Source organism: Tinamus guttatus, unplaced genomic scaffold, assembly GCF_059628265.1.
Source record: "Tinamus guttatus ecotype Peru unplaced genomic scaffold, ASM5962826v1 Tinamus_guttatus_pri_ptg000218l, whole genome shotgun sequence".
Lineage (NCBI taxonomy): Eukaryota > Metazoa > Chordata > Aves > Tinamiformes > Tinamidae > Tinamus > Tinamus guttatus.
The window spans coordinates 3,827,041-3,843,194 of record NW_028288752.1 but is presented as its reverse complement, the minus strand read 5'-3'; the positions used below and the strand labels follow the sequence as shown (position 1 = coordinate 3,843,194).

The following is a 16,154-nucleotide window of genomic DNA, read 5'->3' as shown; positions in this document are numbered from 1 at the left end:
GCAGCTTGCAGGTCTTGTAGAAATCCCTCTGCGTTGATCTTTGAAGCCACTGAATATTAACCCCTCTGTCCCACAAGAGATATGGAAGAAATAATGAATCCCTAAGTCAGGTGAAAAACAGATATATCTTTCCAATTATTTTGGGGCAACTCCACACAGCATTACATGTTGCTGAAGTGTAAAAGGGACTTACGAAGGCTGAAATCTTGCATATTCTTGAAAAAAATAACCCCTTGCTTCTATTTAAGCATATTTGTATGCACATATAAATAAAATGTGGTTGCCCCTTGGCTCCAGTGTTGCAAACCAGATAGTATATTTTTAAATTCAAGTTTCCTTTCCAGTGTTCTGCTGACCTGATTGGCTATATATGTGAGGAAGCTCCTTTATAATTGGCATTTGCTTCAGCTCTGCTTTACCCTGGGGATTTCCCTTTCACTCTTGGAGTTTTTTAGTGGTGAGATGGTTTACCAACCGACACCTTATCAATGAGAGCGAACTTCCTCTGATGTTGCAAAACAGTGTCTTTATACAAGACCTTGCAGATTGCTCACAAAGAGCTTTTTATTATTTCTTTTTCTCCTGTGCACAGGGATTTTTGTAGATTTTTACTTGCTCAGCCTAGCTTTGCTATGCTAAGGAAGCAGCTTCTAGTTATGCTGATGCAGAACTCATGGTGATCTTGCTCTTCTGCACCAAAAGGCAGCATCAAACAGGGTCTGTCACCTGCAAATCCATCCTGCGTGAGCTCTTATTGAAACATGGCCTGATATCCTAAGAAAAAATACTGATCTTCCAGCGAGCAAACTTTCAACTGGTAGGAAGTAAAAGGAGGCTGGTGCAGGAGTGGAAATGGGCATTTGTTTGCCGCTATATTTAAAAATAAAAATCTGGTGGGGTCTTTTTTGTTGTTTCCTCAAGCACAGCTTTACCCAAAGTTTCCAAACTCAGGATACTAAATTTAGTCTTGTGGCTTTGTTTTTGAAGTACCCAAATAAAAAATAGTTTGCTTCAGAGCTCTACAAGTGGGTAATCTGCTAGTAACCCCAAACATAGTGCTTTTAACCCTTAAATTTCATCTCTTTGGTTTGTTGTGTAATCGTGTAAGAACAGGCACCCACTTTAACAGTGTTGACTGGTGGGTTACGTTGTGTAGCGCTGGGCACACACTGAAGTGTTTGCTTCTCAGCAGACCCTTTCAGTAACTGGCCTTGCATTTATGTCAGCTATTCATGCATCCTTGTGCACTTTGGAGGCTGGCGAGATTTGCTACAGGTTTTCAGCATCCGTTTTCAAGCATGTACACTTTTCTAAAATATAATTTCTTCTGAGGAATCACAGATTGCTTGAGCTTGCAGAAAACTCATTCTGCACACTCTCCAGGGATTGAGGACTGGTAGGAAATGCTCCTTTTTTATTTTGCCTTTCTAAAGGTGTTTTCCTTTCTCTCTCTGGGCAATGAGAAAAACCTAGAACTCAGTGTGCTCTATGCCAGATTGTTCACTTGTATTCAAGGCTTGCACTCTCTTCAGGAGCTGCACTATCAGACCGAAAACTGGATGTTACATGGGGTGGAGAAAGGATGTCTCCAGCCTGTGAACCTCAAAGCATTTGCCAGAGGAGCCCAAAGTTTTTTTCCTCATTCGGCAAAGAAAGGATTCGGAGCCACAAGCAGGAACAACCAGCAGCAGACAGAGGCTGACGGGAGCCCAGTGCTTGCTCTACGATCCTCCCCGGCAATGAGATCTCTTCCACTGAGCGGTGGAATAAGCTGCCTATGAATGATTTGTTTGTCAGCAAGTTGGTCCTTTATCTGATTTGGAGGAGAGATGGCCCAGCTCACAACTAGCAGTTTCCATTCTCAGCAAAAGCTGCTTAGGCAAAGCTCTTGGGAAAGCTGCTTATCACATGGGCCAGTATCTCCCCGTCTCTGCACCACCTTAAATGGGTTATCGCAGCGAAAGCTCAAAGCAGGGCTCGATATTTCCCTGCTGGGCAGTGTCCCCTTGCCCTTTGCTGTATGCCAAACCTTTAGAAGCTGTAATGTTACAACCAGCCAGAAAATTGCAGTTATTTATGCAGCATCCTGAGACTCCAAAGGGCTCTTTGGTCCCAAGAGAAGATGGCAAAACTCAGGGTCTGCTTCCAGCTATGAATCCAAAATAATTTTAAAGTCACCCTGGATTTAAGCTGATATGAGATCAGGCTTTTGCGCAGTTGGCACAATTAGTGTTTCTGATGCCATGGAAATAATCTTTGTGATCAAGATCAAAGGCGAACAGAAAGTAATGATCTGAAAGGAGCCTGACGGCAAATCCAGGCTCTCGGTGGGCAACAGGGATGGAGGGAGCCTGGAGAGCAGCGGGAAGGCCTGGGAAGCAGAGCCGAGCAGTTCCAGGAGGGGAGAACGTGCTGAAAAGCGTCTCCCCCAGCGTTGGAGCTCGGCAGCTCCCGGGGCTCTGCCTGCCAAAACACCACGCAAGATTTACAGCACGCAGGTAGATGCGAGGGGATCCGGGCGATAATGTGGGCATTTGGCTGCAGAGAACACAAAAAAAGTGTCTTTTTGAGGAAGCTTGAGCTTATGATCTTTTTCAGTGACTAGATCAGAGTGGGGAGTTTCTGTCCTTCACGTGAAACACAGGCAAATGATCAAAAAGGAGTCCTCACTCTATAACCAGCCCCCAGTTTGGCTACCATTTAGGTGGGTGAGGAGAAAAGCCAACCTGCTTCAGCTGCTTTGCATTTCTTGTTCTTTTCGAAGGTGAGCAGCAGCAGCAGCCACCAGCTCTGCAGCGTGCTGGGATTTCCCTGCCCTAGGGCCGGGGAGGTGGCCCAGCTCTTCTCTCTCCTCCAGGCTTTGCCACTGAGCTCCACCACCATTAACAGCAGATAGAACAGGGAGGGCTAAAGAAACCCCATCAGTGAATTTAAATTTTGTTGTTTAAATGCATTTTTAAGCTGAGTGCAGCCTCTATGGGACATGCAAAGTAAGTGCTGCACCCTGTTTAATTAGCGGACCCTGAAGTCCTGAACTGGAGCTCAGTGTTTCCATGTGTAGGTTGTGCTTGCAGACAGGTGGGGTTTTTTTGTGGGAAGGAATCCTGGCTAAAGATGACCATGTATCTTTCATGCAATTTCTGTAGGACTTGGGAATATGAAAGAAGGTTAGAGTGACTGTGGAAAAAGTAAATAATAATTAAAAAACTGAAGATAACTGTGTTAACAACCAGCCCAGCTTCACTAGGGTTCCACCTGTCCAGCTTCTGCTGCTTTGGCCAGTTGCACTTGTGCAAAGTCATCTCTCTCCTTGCTTTGAACCCATTTAATGTTTGGATATTTCCTTTTTTTCCCTAGGCTGAATTGCAGTGGAATTTAGGTTGAAAGCATTTGAGGCCTCTGCAGGGGAATGGCTGGGATTTGGGGGCTGTTGGTTGAAAAGATTCTGGAATTATTTAGCCTTGTGGAGGAGGCAGCAGCCAATAGGAAACATGAGGCTTTGAGGGCTGGGGTGCCTTAGCTGCCAAAACAGTGTCTCAGACCACCTAGAAAGGTTCCACCAACCACAGCGTGAGAATTTAGGATGTGGAAAATGGATTGGGTTGTAAGGAGATGGCCAAAGAGGGGCTGCTGTCCAAGAGCTCTGCACTCCACCTTTCTCACTTGCAGAGAAGTGTGTGTCTCTGCTGAGCTGGAAATGGAAATAATGATGTTAACATGCTGACAAACTTGAATAAAATTGAAGTTACTGCTCCTTGCGTAGATAAGAAAGACAGCAACGAGGCTTGTTCACTTGCTGGACCTTCCGAAAATAAAGGAAAATATTGCTCAGTTTTTATTACTCCCACTTGCAAATGGGGCAGTGTCTTTGGATATTTTTGTAGAATCATTTGAATTTATTTGCCAAAGCAGTTTTCAATTTTTGTAATTTTTCTCCTTTCAAGTTATGTCCACTTACAACCGTTGTAATAGATAAGAAAAAGAACCTTATTCTTTTATTTTCAGGAGCAAGATTAAATTTGATGTGATTGTTAGCAAAGAAGAGTTGCTGTCACTTCCAAATGAAATATGGTTGTGTTGTTCCTGGCTCCTGCCATACTTACAGGAAAATAAAAACCTGCAGCTGGACTTTTGCTGATAATCGTTATGGTGATGAATGACCCAGAAAATGTTTTCTTTTCGTTTTTTTTTTTTTTTCCTTCTTTTCAAGAGCTTCCTCAGATCTGTAGGTTTTCATGAGGCTGACATTAAAAATGGTTTTGACTTTGCATGTTCAGTAGGATCCTTTCAGTTTAGTTTTTCCTGCGCTTGCACGTTGATAGCATTTTTTCTTGTGACTTCCCAGGAGTTTCATGAAATACAATTAAGAAAATAAATTTTCTTAATTGAATGGAATACATTTTTAATCAGAGGGCATCACTCCTATGCCCTGTGGGCACAATCTAATGGTTTATCTGACTGTTTTTGGCCTTATGTAGTGTCTTTTCTAACATGGCCATTTTTCAGGATGTTTGATGTATAACTTACCTCTATGTCTTAATGTTTTAACGGAACAAGTGCTTGTTTTCCAGCCATTTAAGAAAGCAGTTACTGTATTAGTGGGAAATAAAATCAGAGCAGTCAGCTTTTAGAAATCAATAGAGTTGTTATTTAAGAGATCAATTCCTGCACAGCGCAGACTGTCACTGAAACGTGGAGAGCTCTTCCCAAGCGTTAATCAAGCCACTGCAAAATCAAAACGGGCTCTAATGGTACCATGTGGTATGCAAACATGCCTTTCTCTTGGGTAAGGAATTGTTGTATAAGAACCATTTTTATTCTGTTTAAATTTGTATATAAAGTGTTTCAAGATTAGCAAAGGGCGGGGAGGAAAGCTGCAAACTGATAAAATCCAACTAGAAAACTATTTTTTTTGAAATTCTTTCTTTAAGATATTGTGTGTGATAGAGATCACTTTATAATTACAGTTTTGCTGTGTGAACATGCATGGCTGTTCTGCATTACCATTTCACTCATATTAATGTGTCTGGTTTGGAGTTTTCTGGGTCTGCAGTTGTTTTTTTTGCAAGGGCTTTTTGAGGACTTCCAAAAGTTCTTTTAGAGTAGATAGATAAAAATTCTTTTAACTGTAGATAACTAAAAGCAGAGCCTGTAGGTTTTGATTAGCAGTCCAACCTGCAAAATAACTTCATTTTTCTTAATCTTAGTACAGTCATGCCTTGCCTCATATGACTAAACCACGTTTTTATTGCAGTCCTTTCCATTAACATGATGTGCTTTGCTTGCATGTCGTCAGGAAGAGGTTTTATTGCAGCTCCGTTACCAGCCAGCTTCTCCCCACACGTGGATGGACTCCCGTAAAACTCCCCTATGGCCTGTGCTTGCTCCAAATGTGCATCAGTGCATGGCAGGCGAGTTGCTAAAAACGTGGATGTCACATCAAAGAGCGGGTGGGGGCAGGGCCTTCCTGTCAGGTGATCTGCAGAAGACCCGTGTTCATGCAAATTAAGACAGATCTTCACTATATAAGAGCATTTTTCTCCCCTCTGTCAGATCTGTTAGGAACCAGCCTAGGGCACTGGGTTGCGTGCAGGCTTGTGTTACCATGTCGGGTGGTTACTCTCTCAAACAAATTTCTCAGGCAGAGCAGCTTGAGAGATTACTGAGGCAACTGGGTGAGAACTTTGGTTTTCTAACGTTCTCTATCTGCACTCTGTCCTAATGGAAAAGTGGCCTGCAGATAGAAGAGAGACTCAACTTCTGCAACTAACCCTGACTTGGAGAGGTGCTGCCTGACCACTTGCCATCTTTTCTGTCCAGGAAGAGGAAAAAAGGAAAGCAAAGGAGGAAGAGGAGAAGAGAGAGTATGAAGAATACCTGAAGCTGAAGGAGAGTTTCGTAGTTGAAGAGGAAGGAGTTGAAGAGTCGATGACAGAGGAAGAGGTATGTGAGACTGTTGCAGCAGCCCCCTTCGTCTGTGTTACTCGTATCATCCTTACTGTGCTGTATCCTGTAAAAGGCGCTTGGAAGTGGGAGTCAGCCAATGCTTTTTGGTTTCAAAGGCTAAATTGTGTACACGGCACTTGAACCCGAAATATTTCCCAGGGAATGTTACAATTTTTCATTCCAGAATCTGCTGGAGTTAGTTTGAAGTGCTAAAGCAACTGCTTATTGCTGGAAACGAGCTCTCTCCTCCCTTCATGGGTGGATTGGAGTAAAATCAATCCTAGGGATTGGGCGTTTGTGACTGTGGGCAGCTCTGCCCCATCACTCTGCAATGTGCTAGTGGGTCAGGTAATACGAGATGAAACCGGGGCCAAATTCATAATTTGGAGCCCATATATGTCTGAGGGATGGCCTCATTTTTGGTTCCATTTTCTGCAGGAATAGAGATGTGCAGAGCTGTGAAATCAAATGAAAAATCAAGCTGAAACAGAGCTCGTCTTAAAAGTTTTCATTTAAGAGAAATCCCAGGACTCAACCTAGGTGCTCTGGGTTATGTGTTAGAAAACTGCACATTTTGTTTGCAAAAGGTTGCGCTGGTTGATAGTATTTTAAGCACTGCATAACGCTCTGGTGCGCTGCGGCTGCCTGCAGACGTGGTGCTCGAGGTGGCATAGGGGACATAAGAGCCCAGCAAACGTGGACAAGTTCAGCTCTTGTGGGAGGCAGCGTTCCCGTTCACAGTGTGCCGAAGAGAAACCTGTCAGATGCTAATTTAGTACTGAAGTGGCTCTTGGGTTGCAGCTGCCAAATTTGAGCTGTCCACAACTCCCTTAAATTCTGTATGTTATTTTTGGGGGTCGCATGTGTGTATTCATTGCTCTTCCTGCTCTGCTGCTGTGACCCTTGAATTGAATGGGTTTGTCCTGAGTGTGACTCAGAGACTTCTAATTAGTCAACACAGCTTGGCCTCAGTCACAGGTTCTCACCATGTTCCCTTTGCCATTAACACATTAACCCTTGCAATGTTCCCTGCATCGTGCCAGGGTTAGCACCACGAGATGGGACATTTTCAGAAAAGGAAGGAACAATTAAATGCCTAGCTCTTACCTAAAGGCCCTTCCAAAATGTGCTCTTATCCTCTATCTTTCCTATGCAAAATACACTAGCTATAAAGACTTGAAAGAGGAAAGCATGGTGAAAAGATACTGTTCCACCTTTTCGTTAATGAAGTGTGCCCAATTAAACTCTATAGAGACTGCTAGAAGATCAGATTATTGATAAAAATTGAATTGGTCCATTTTAGCTTCACTTCAAAGCTAGAATGTATCTGTTGGCTGTTCCTTTAGCTACCTGTCAGAGAGAAATGAATCTTCCTGCATGTGGAGCAGAGCAGGTCATTCCTCCCTCACAACAGTATCAGAAGATCTCTGGGTTGCGGGGGGTGGTTAGATGTTTTCATAGCACATGTTTGGAAAGTGTTCTCCAAAAAACAGCCACGGGCACGTAGTTAATTTGGGACACTAACCTTGCAAAAATGGCAAGGTACCCTTCTGCTTTGTGCCAGATAATGTACCGGAACGTTTTGGTATCCTGTTACCTTCCTTGCTCTGCCATGTGTTGCTGAGACTAGTGTTCTCAAATTGGTACTCCGAGTTAAGGGCCTGGATGCAAAATTGAACAGGTAATTAAGGCTGATTTGCTTTCCAGGGCTGCAGAGTAACCCGATCTCCTGTTAACCTCGGTGCACATTGTTTGCACTGCCTTTGAAAGCTGAGCCACTTTTATGAAAGTGCCTCATTTCAGGTGCGTAGCTTTGACCATGGCCCGAGTTCCACATGTGCTGTGCAGCTGTGCTGCGCTCGGCCATCTGCATGAGCTGCCTCCCGAGCTGCTCGGTGCTCTGCCTCTGCACAGAAACATCCTCGGTGCACGTAACTTAATGCACGGTGCACAAAGGCACCCAGATGTGGTTATTTCAGGTTATGTATGATGTGAAGAATAAGTATTTGCTGAAGGACTTGCTTTCAGAAGATACAAGTGGTGCTTGAGCTGTGCTCTGTCTTAGAAAATGCCCAGCATAAATCCACATTAAAATTAAATGCAGAGTTCTTTCCAGTTCAAAATCTCCCATGTGTGTAAATTTAGGATTGCAAGCTGTTTTGTATGCAAGTTAAACATATTTTTCATAATTTTTATTCTCAGCAAAGTGATGATGCGTTTAGTGTTCAGTAATTTAAAATAATAATAATTTTCCTTGCTGTACCCAGTCTCGAAGCTTTCTATTGGAATTTCTCGAATATGTCAAGGTAAGCGACTGCTGGTGTTTTTCTCCTTCTTCTTTACTTATTAAATTATGTAAAATGTCTTTATCAAAGAGCAGAGTCACGGAAAGAAGGGAAATCTTTACTTGCTTTTAGTTTGCTTAAATGACCAGCAAGTAACAAAAGAGATACCTGAAGTGAAGTCTCCGTGAGTTACTTAACCATGTGTGAACATGTCCATCATCGTTAAAATGGTTTCTAATTACAGATGTATCTTCATTCCTGGGCAGGACTGTAGCCTTTTACCTAAACTCTGCGGCTGGTGAAGCACACATCAAATTTATGAATGGAAATGTGTGCTGTTGGTTGCTGGGTTGGAGACCTTCAGGCTTTTTTGTTTGTGGATGTTAGCTACTGAATTAGATTCAGAAAAAAAAAAAAAGGCAGAATTTTTGCCTCAGCTCAGCACAGATGAGAACTGCTGTACCTGTATGTGATCTGCTCTGCAGGATGTGTTTGTGTCTGTCTGAAATGCTGGCTACCTTTGTAAGGACTGCTCGAGCTTTTTGCATGATTTGTTTTCGTGCTTTTCTACTTACAATTAATAGTGTTTTCTTAGTGTTTAGAAGAGGTAATTACACAGGGGAAAAAAATCATTTGGCTTTAGCAACATGTGTTAGTCTTTCTTTCACGCTATTGTATGGTTATTGAAAAGTCGTGGTGTGTTTGCAATTCTCTGCACTTCTGAGCTGTAGGAGCAAATGTTTCTTCTGCCATTATTGCTGTGTCAAATTCAAATGCATTTTTCCTAGCCTAACTTAACTACCTTTAGACCCAGCTAATCCTTTTCCACCTTTATTGGAAACCAGCCTGTCAGTTATTGCACATGTGGAAGGTGTTGGCGGAGCTGGTGCTTCTCTTCATTGCTGCAGCCTCACTGGAAAGAGCAGCAGTTCAATAACCCAGGTCGCGACGTGAGGCAGCCAGCTCCGATCGGAGCCACCAAACATGGACCAGAGAGCTGGGAATGAGCTGGAATAGCCATGGGTGACGCTCAGAGCTCCAGGGTGGAAATAAAACCCCTGTGTGAAGATAAGCCGTCAGATGGTAGATGTAATTTTGTAGCCATTTGGTATTGTCTTCCACAGAAGCCAGAGAGATTTCTTTGAAAGAGATCCCTTTGAAAAAGACTTATTTTCCAGAGATTTGGTTGCGAGGGGGATTTGGAAATGGCCACACCTGGTAAGCACCTCCTCCATTTCAGTTGCTAACTGTGCAGATGGTCTGCATCGTATGACCCTCATCATAGGATCCATGAAGGCTTTTAAGATACCACCGAAGACTAAGGAAAGTCTTGATTTTTTTTAATTAAATTAAACAAGCTGCTGTGAGATAACAGTAGGTAGAACAACAGAATATTTCCATGTCCCTGATCATCTGCTGCTAAAATGAGGATGATTTCTTAAGGATAATGCTGCGGGGTCTGGTTCTGCACGTTGCTCTGGTAGTTTTGTTGGATGGAACAGATTAGTCACAAAAGTCTCAGTTTAGTGTTTGAACATATGTTCGGTTTTCTGTTAGTCACTTGTACTTGACGTCAGAGAAGTTAAGCATGGGCTGAAGAAGCTAATTCAGAATGCGCTTTAGCACCTGATTTGCCGCATAGAGATAAGGTGCAGAACTGGGGCACGGCTTTCTTTTACAAATTCTATTAGTTATTTTTTTAATAATCATAAAAATGTTCTTAATACATAGACTGTATTGCCCTCATCTTCTGTCCTATTCACAGAAGTTGTTGACTTACATCTAAAAGCAGTGCTAAGCTGCCAGCAGCTGTCTGTAAGATTTGCAAGTTAAAAGAGCAATTGCTACTTAAAAAATAAGATTTAATTTAGCCATTCTGTTTAATAACCCAAAGTTACAGCCTGACCACTGTTCTCAGAGGAGCAGAATAACCAACCTTTATATTTTTCAGCAATGCTGTAGCTGCACAGGGTTTCCCTTGCAAACCAGCTCTCCGGGCGCTGCCGGCACTTGGAAAGGAATCGAGTGGGCAGTGGTTGAAGAGCAGCGGAGCGGTTCCCTTCCTGGGGGTGCTGCTTCTAGCCCAGAGAGATAAGAGCTTGCACTTGGTCCCTGTTTTCACCTGGTTCGAACAGTGCTCTCATCTCCGAGCACTTCTGAATAATAGCTGATGAATTAAAACAGAGAACACCTTCAAAATATAGTGAAAAGGGAATAGGAAAGAACCCAGAGACTTTATCCCTTCCAGCTTAAAAAAAAAAAAAATGCATGCATTTAGTAAAATACGGGTGCCTACATACTGCCCTCCAGAAGTTAAGCCTCTCTTGAAGATGTGAGGAGAGCAGGGAAGCGTTTTGCTGGCTTGGGATCTCACAGTGTGGCTGCTGCATTTCAGATCTCACGTGTGGAGCGCAGCTCCTGGTGCCACCTCGTCCTCTGGGTCCTTCCCACAGTAGCATCTGTCTTAGAGAGCTCCCGGTGTGTTTGGTCGTTGGGGATGAGTACTTTAAGCCAAGGTTTCAATCCTGTTTTTCTTGCATAATGTGGTTCTGCATCCCTGCCCTTCTGAAAGAAGATGTGACGAGTCTTGGCAGTTCCCAGCTCTGAGAACTGAATTCCATGGACTGGTTCCAGTTCTGTATGTTCAGTCCATGGTATTCAGTTCTCTAGCTTGGCTGTATCGAACTTCACAACCACTGTGTCTGTGTGTGGCTTATTGCTTTCTCTTCTAGTTTTATTAATGAAAAAGAACTCATCTATTTCAGTCTCTTTAGTTCTTCAGTGTCTTTCCAGGGTGCTCTCAAGGTCAGAAATGAATGTGTTTATTACTTGCAAGTATTACATCCATTACCATAAGTGTAACTCACATAGCTGTAAACACACGTCTCCTAGGAATATAATCTGGAAAAATAACTAAATACATTTCAGCAGTTTTGTATTTTCAAAATTCCTTGCAAACAGCATTGCATCTTTTCACTGCATCTGAAAGGGTGAGTTTCTAAAACTTTTGCAGATCAGAAAACAGGAACCAGGTAGCTCCAGTCCAGTGCACCAGCTGTTTTCTGTGCAGTGGAGTCCAGAGAAGCATAAAGCAGATGTGAGCAGTGGCTGCAGTGTCTGGCTGAGCAAGGCTGCAGTAAGAGGCTCTTTCCAAAACCAAATGAACATCTGAAATTCCAACTTCTGCTGCTGTTCTCTGAGATCGTTGCAGTGCTCACACAGAAGCATGCTACCTGTGCAATTCCTGCATTGGCAATTTTTAATAAGATGCTCATTTGCCTGGGAAGATTATTATGGCATTAATACATATGACATTAGCAAAACGGAGGGAAATGCTCAAAGCTGCAGAAAAGATCATGTCTGCACACTTAAAGGTATTTTGCAGCATCTCTCACATAGAATGGGGCCTTGCTAAAGCATAGATGGAAATCAGAGGTAGCACTGAAATTCAAGTGCCAGGAAGAGCAGTGTCATGGCTATTTAAAACACCAGTGCTCTTACTGTCCTCATAAGGTAAGAAGTGATTCAGGAGAAACATTGGCCACTGTATTTCAGTCTTCCCTTACGTGGGCCAGCACATTCAGTCTTTACACAGAGCAAAATGGTTTAAGTAATGCAAGTTAGGATTTTTTTGTTTGTTTTTCACAAAAAAAAGCATTTTCTAGGAACAGTAAGATAGAACGAAAAGCACTACTTTTCCAATTGAATGCATTTGCTTTATTTTGGTGATACAGAAAAAAAACAACCAAACAAAAAAACAGTAATTCAGCTGCATTTAACTCTTCCTTGTTTCCATAGAAAGCAAAAGTAATTCAGCTGGAAGACTTGGCTTCCCATTTGGGCTTACGAACACAGGTAAGCACGGCGCTTTGGGGTGCATGTGTAAGTGCTGAGTCTGGAAGTTTCTAGTTTTGAGAGAAAGCAGGAAGATAGGGTAATTTTCAAGCAGGTCTCTTATCCCTCCAGCAAATGCTTGGATTTGGGTGAAGTTTATCAAAATGAGCCCTAAAAACGTAGCCATTCATCAGAGAAGCACAGAGCCCGCAGGAGATCCCTGTCCTACAAGGTTGTTGCAGTGGAACGTGCCCGGGCTGCCCCTTGCCCAGATGCTTGTTGGCTAATGCAGCTAAGGGTGCTCCGAGCGGGTGAGCGGCAGGTTGGGGCGCTTGGAATCGGGAGCGGAGCTAGAAGCCAGCTCAGATGCTGACTGGGTAACTGGCCAGTGGGTTTGATGTTCGCAGTGAGATGTGAAGTGCTGTGTCTCAAGTCTGCCTCTCCTCTCCACTATTCCTTGTTGCTCTTGATTTCCTGCTTATTAGAATGCATAAGATTTATTTTTCTTTTAGTGCATTGCTTGAGAATACTGTCCGTCTCAGCAGCATTTAGAACCTCTCCTCTCCAAGTGAGCTTGTGATGTGATCTCTCTGCTCCGTTTGTCCCCTCTGTCCTTCTCTGTTTGCTCCATGTTTTGTGTTTAGACTCTGCAGTTCGAAGTAGCCATGGATTCTGTTTGTTTTGAATTTGAGCACATTTGCAATACTTTGTAAGTGGATTTTTGCTGTTCTGTACCCAATCTGATATTGGGTTGCATCTTCACAGCAGTGTGCACTGATGTGAATCCAGACTTGTGTCCCCCTGCCTGGGCCTTATAACCAGCACTTCATTTATGTGAGGCAGTGCAGGGAGTTGAGGTGGTAGCAATTGCAGCTGTAGCTCGTTTTTGCAGCCATATGAGTGGAAAGAAGGGAGAGAGGCAGGACTGCAAGAACCTAAGCTTAGATACTAGCTTAAACTGCAGTGGAACTCTATGCTTGGTGTGATCACAGCGTTTCCCAGGCACAAATTCCTCTTTAGAGTGGTAGAGGACACTTTAACTGGAGGGAGGGGGATAACTTTTTTTAAAAAAAAGCAAAGCTTTGGAATATACTCAGTTTAGCCAGGTTCTTGGAGAAGTCATCAGTGATTCTGCCATTCTGTGATTCTGTGAAGACTTTATGGCACTAGCTTGTTGCACTGACACAGCACAGGCTTCTCCTGCAAAGATGCATGTAACTTCCTTCTGGGAAATAGTTCTGTGATAGCCGTAAGTTCCAGATAAGTCTCTTTTGTGGGTATGGAAATTGCAGACACTTGCTCTGTTCTCATGGACCCAAGCTCTTTCTGACAAAGGATTTAACTGCATCCGTCTGTATGGAGGTGCTGATGTGAGTTCTTCACTGTAATATTTCTTACTGACACATTCAATGTGAACTTCCATCTCTAGTGTGTCTGAACATTTGATTTTTTTTTATCCTTAATCAGTTAGTTATTCCTTTTTTTTTTTTTTTTTTTTTTTTTTTTTCCTTTCTGAACAGGATGCAATTAACAGAATCCAGGACTTGATGGCAGATGGCACTTTAACAGGTGACAGACAAAACACTGGGAGACTTTAATGGGTGGATAAGCAGTGCAGAAAACATCTTAACTGTTTTAAGGGGAGATTCTTAGTGTAAATTCCATTTTAAAAAGTAGAGGATCCCAGCAGGACATGATCAATAGGTGTTTTACTTATCCCTGCTTCATTTCCTGGTGTGAAACTCTTCTCTTTAATGCCACTGTTATGTATGTGGTTGCCCCTGTGATGCATTAGACAAAGTTTTGGGCTAAGTGTCCATAACAGTGCAGGGACCAGCTTAAGCCCTGCATATAGTTTAAGTCCTCTTTAGATATTGCTGAGCAATGAGGTGCAAATGATGTCCCCCAGATTGCTAACTTCAAAAAACCCACATGGTTGTTTTGGGTGGTTTCCAAGTCTGCTGTAAAGATGTTTTGTCTAAAGCCAGTACCATGGCTGTGGGGCAAGCAGACATCACAGAGCAGCCCCAAACTGAGCCCTCTCTGCCCGTGGACCCTGTGCAATCAAAGCTGGAAAGTAAACAGGGTTGGAGCGTGTGGGCACATTCCTGCCCGAACAAGGTGTGCGTTTCCCTGCTGGGAAGTCATTGCTTCCTGAGGATGAAGTAGGGGAAGGGGCCACTGCAAACGTATTTACAGACCTGGAGGTTGTTTGCGAGCCGTGACCGCAGTGTCCTGGTGAGTGCATTGGGATACCCATCTAAAAGTCTTCCTTCCAGAAGAAGTGGCTCTGAAGTGAGTGATGCCTGCTGGGATTTGGGAAGATCTGACTGCTGAGCCCTCTCTTTTCCCCCTTGTAGGTGTGATTGATGACAGAGGGAAGTTCATCTACATCACCCCGGAGGAGATGGCCGCGGTGGCTCGGTTCATCAAGCAGAGAGGCCGGGTCTCCATCGCCGAGCTGGCCCAAGCGAGCAACTCCCTGATCAACCTCCAGCCCGAGAGCGGAGCTGCCACTCACGCGGTGGCATGAAGTGCAGCTTGAAGACACAGCACGAGTGTAGCCTGGTACTGAATAAGCCATGGAATTACAAACAAACAAAAACCCCAACCCATTCACGGCCGCTTCAGATAAGACACTTTTTTAAGCATTATCTGCAAGACTTCGCTGAAGTTTTGCTTTTGAGTCTATGAGGGAGTCGGTGTAAAATTGGACTGTCATTTGTACAGCAGATGCTAGTGAAGAATTTGCAGCTCAACCACTCTGCTGCGCCTGTGCCCCAGAAATTGCAGCAATTTGTGCTTAGTTAGTCTTTTTTTTTTATCTTGGCAGGTAGTCCCACGTGAACATCCCAAACTTCTCCTTGTTTCCAGGTCCTGATGGCATTCAATCTTCTCCAGGCTTACTCTGAACATGCTGAGCTGAGGCATTTAGGGGCAGTGATTAATACAGCCTGGAACAACAGGTCTGTGGGGATGAGCTTGCAGATTGTGTCTTCTGCGTCAACGTTGGGAGGGCATAGGAAAAAGAAAAGAAAATTTGTTCTTAATGAAATGATAAAACCTTAGGGAGTGCCTGTTGGGAGAGCTTTCAAAGGCAATTTTGGAAAGCTTTCGCCGTATAAATGCTTTTGCCATATAAATAACTGTTTGGTTTGTCTAATACCAAAGGTTTGCTTGCAGCCAAGCTGTGATTATGTCTATTGCCAAAAGACACAAACATCTCCCGGAAAAGGCACATTCCCCTAGTTTGCTGTGCAGGCCAGTTCTGCTGATACCAGCTGGATTCTGAAGGTTTGTTACAGCTCGATAAGCCCCAAGGCCTCAGCCTTGTGTTTAATAATCTAAAACAAAAAGGAGAAACGCCAATTTGGGGGAATGTGAATCATGCAATTAATGTTACAAGTAAATGATCATTAATATATTTTGTAATTTTAGGGCTCAGTTTATTTCCTGCCTAGGAAATACTTTTTTTCTAATAGCCTCGTTGATGCTTTGTGATTTTTTTTTTCCATTCTGAAATGAGCAAAATCTATCAGGAAACACAGCGGCAGGGTGAGGGCTGGGCTGATTTCCTCTATACCAGCGTAGAGGTGAATTGGCTTGTGTCATCAGTGAGAGGAGAGGGCAATAAAAGAATGGGAGTTGCAGGTTTTCTGCATTGGCATGTCTGCAGTGCGCTGCAAGGCAGTTACCAGCAAAGCGATTACTTGGTGTTGGAGGCTTATCTCTAAATTATTCAGAATTTTGCCCTTTTGGTGTTCTGTCCTGGAGTATTCTTGTAGTAAAATAAATTTTCTTGAAAGAATTGCAGAGATGTGAGTTTGTGAGTTCTTTTGATGCGTGAAAGCATGTTGCTGTGGAGTCCGCTGCGCTGTGGAGTCTGCTGCATCGGTCAAAGGCCAAAGGAAGCCCATTAAATCCACTGCACTACAAGGTGCACTCTCCATTTCTGTGAATGCAGCAAAAATATGAACGTGGGCACCGTGCAGGGCGAGCTGCTTCTGCTCTGCTCCTGCATCCGCGTGGGTGCAGAAGCCCTCTCGTTTTTTCGGATGGGGCAGCTTCTGCATCGCGGTTCTCCAGGGA

At 43.5% G+C, this 16,154-nt stretch overlaps 1 protein-coding gene across 1 annotated transcript in view; it reads left to right on the top strand.

Annotated features, from left to right (window-relative positions):
* Window positions 1-14,878, top strand: part of DDRGK1 (DDRGK domain containing 1) — a 37,060-nt gene extending 22,182 nt beyond the window's left edge. Inside the window, exons 5-9 of the mRNA XM_010222247.2 lie at window positions 5,821-5,943; window positions 8,214-8,252; window positions 12,030-12,086; window positions 13,586-13,634; window positions 14,426-14,878. Of these exons, the coding sequence (XP_010220549.2) occupies window positions 5,821-5,943; window positions 8,214-8,252; window positions 12,030-12,086; window positions 13,586-13,634; window positions 14,426-14,598 (441 nt within the window). The 3' untranslated portion in view covers window positions 14,599-14,878. The remainder of the gene's footprint in view (window positions 1-5,820; window positions 5,944-8,213; window positions 8,253-12,029; window positions 12,087-13,585; window positions 13,635-14,425) is intronic.
* The last annotated feature ends 1,276 nt before the right edge of the window (window positions 14,879-16,154 follow it).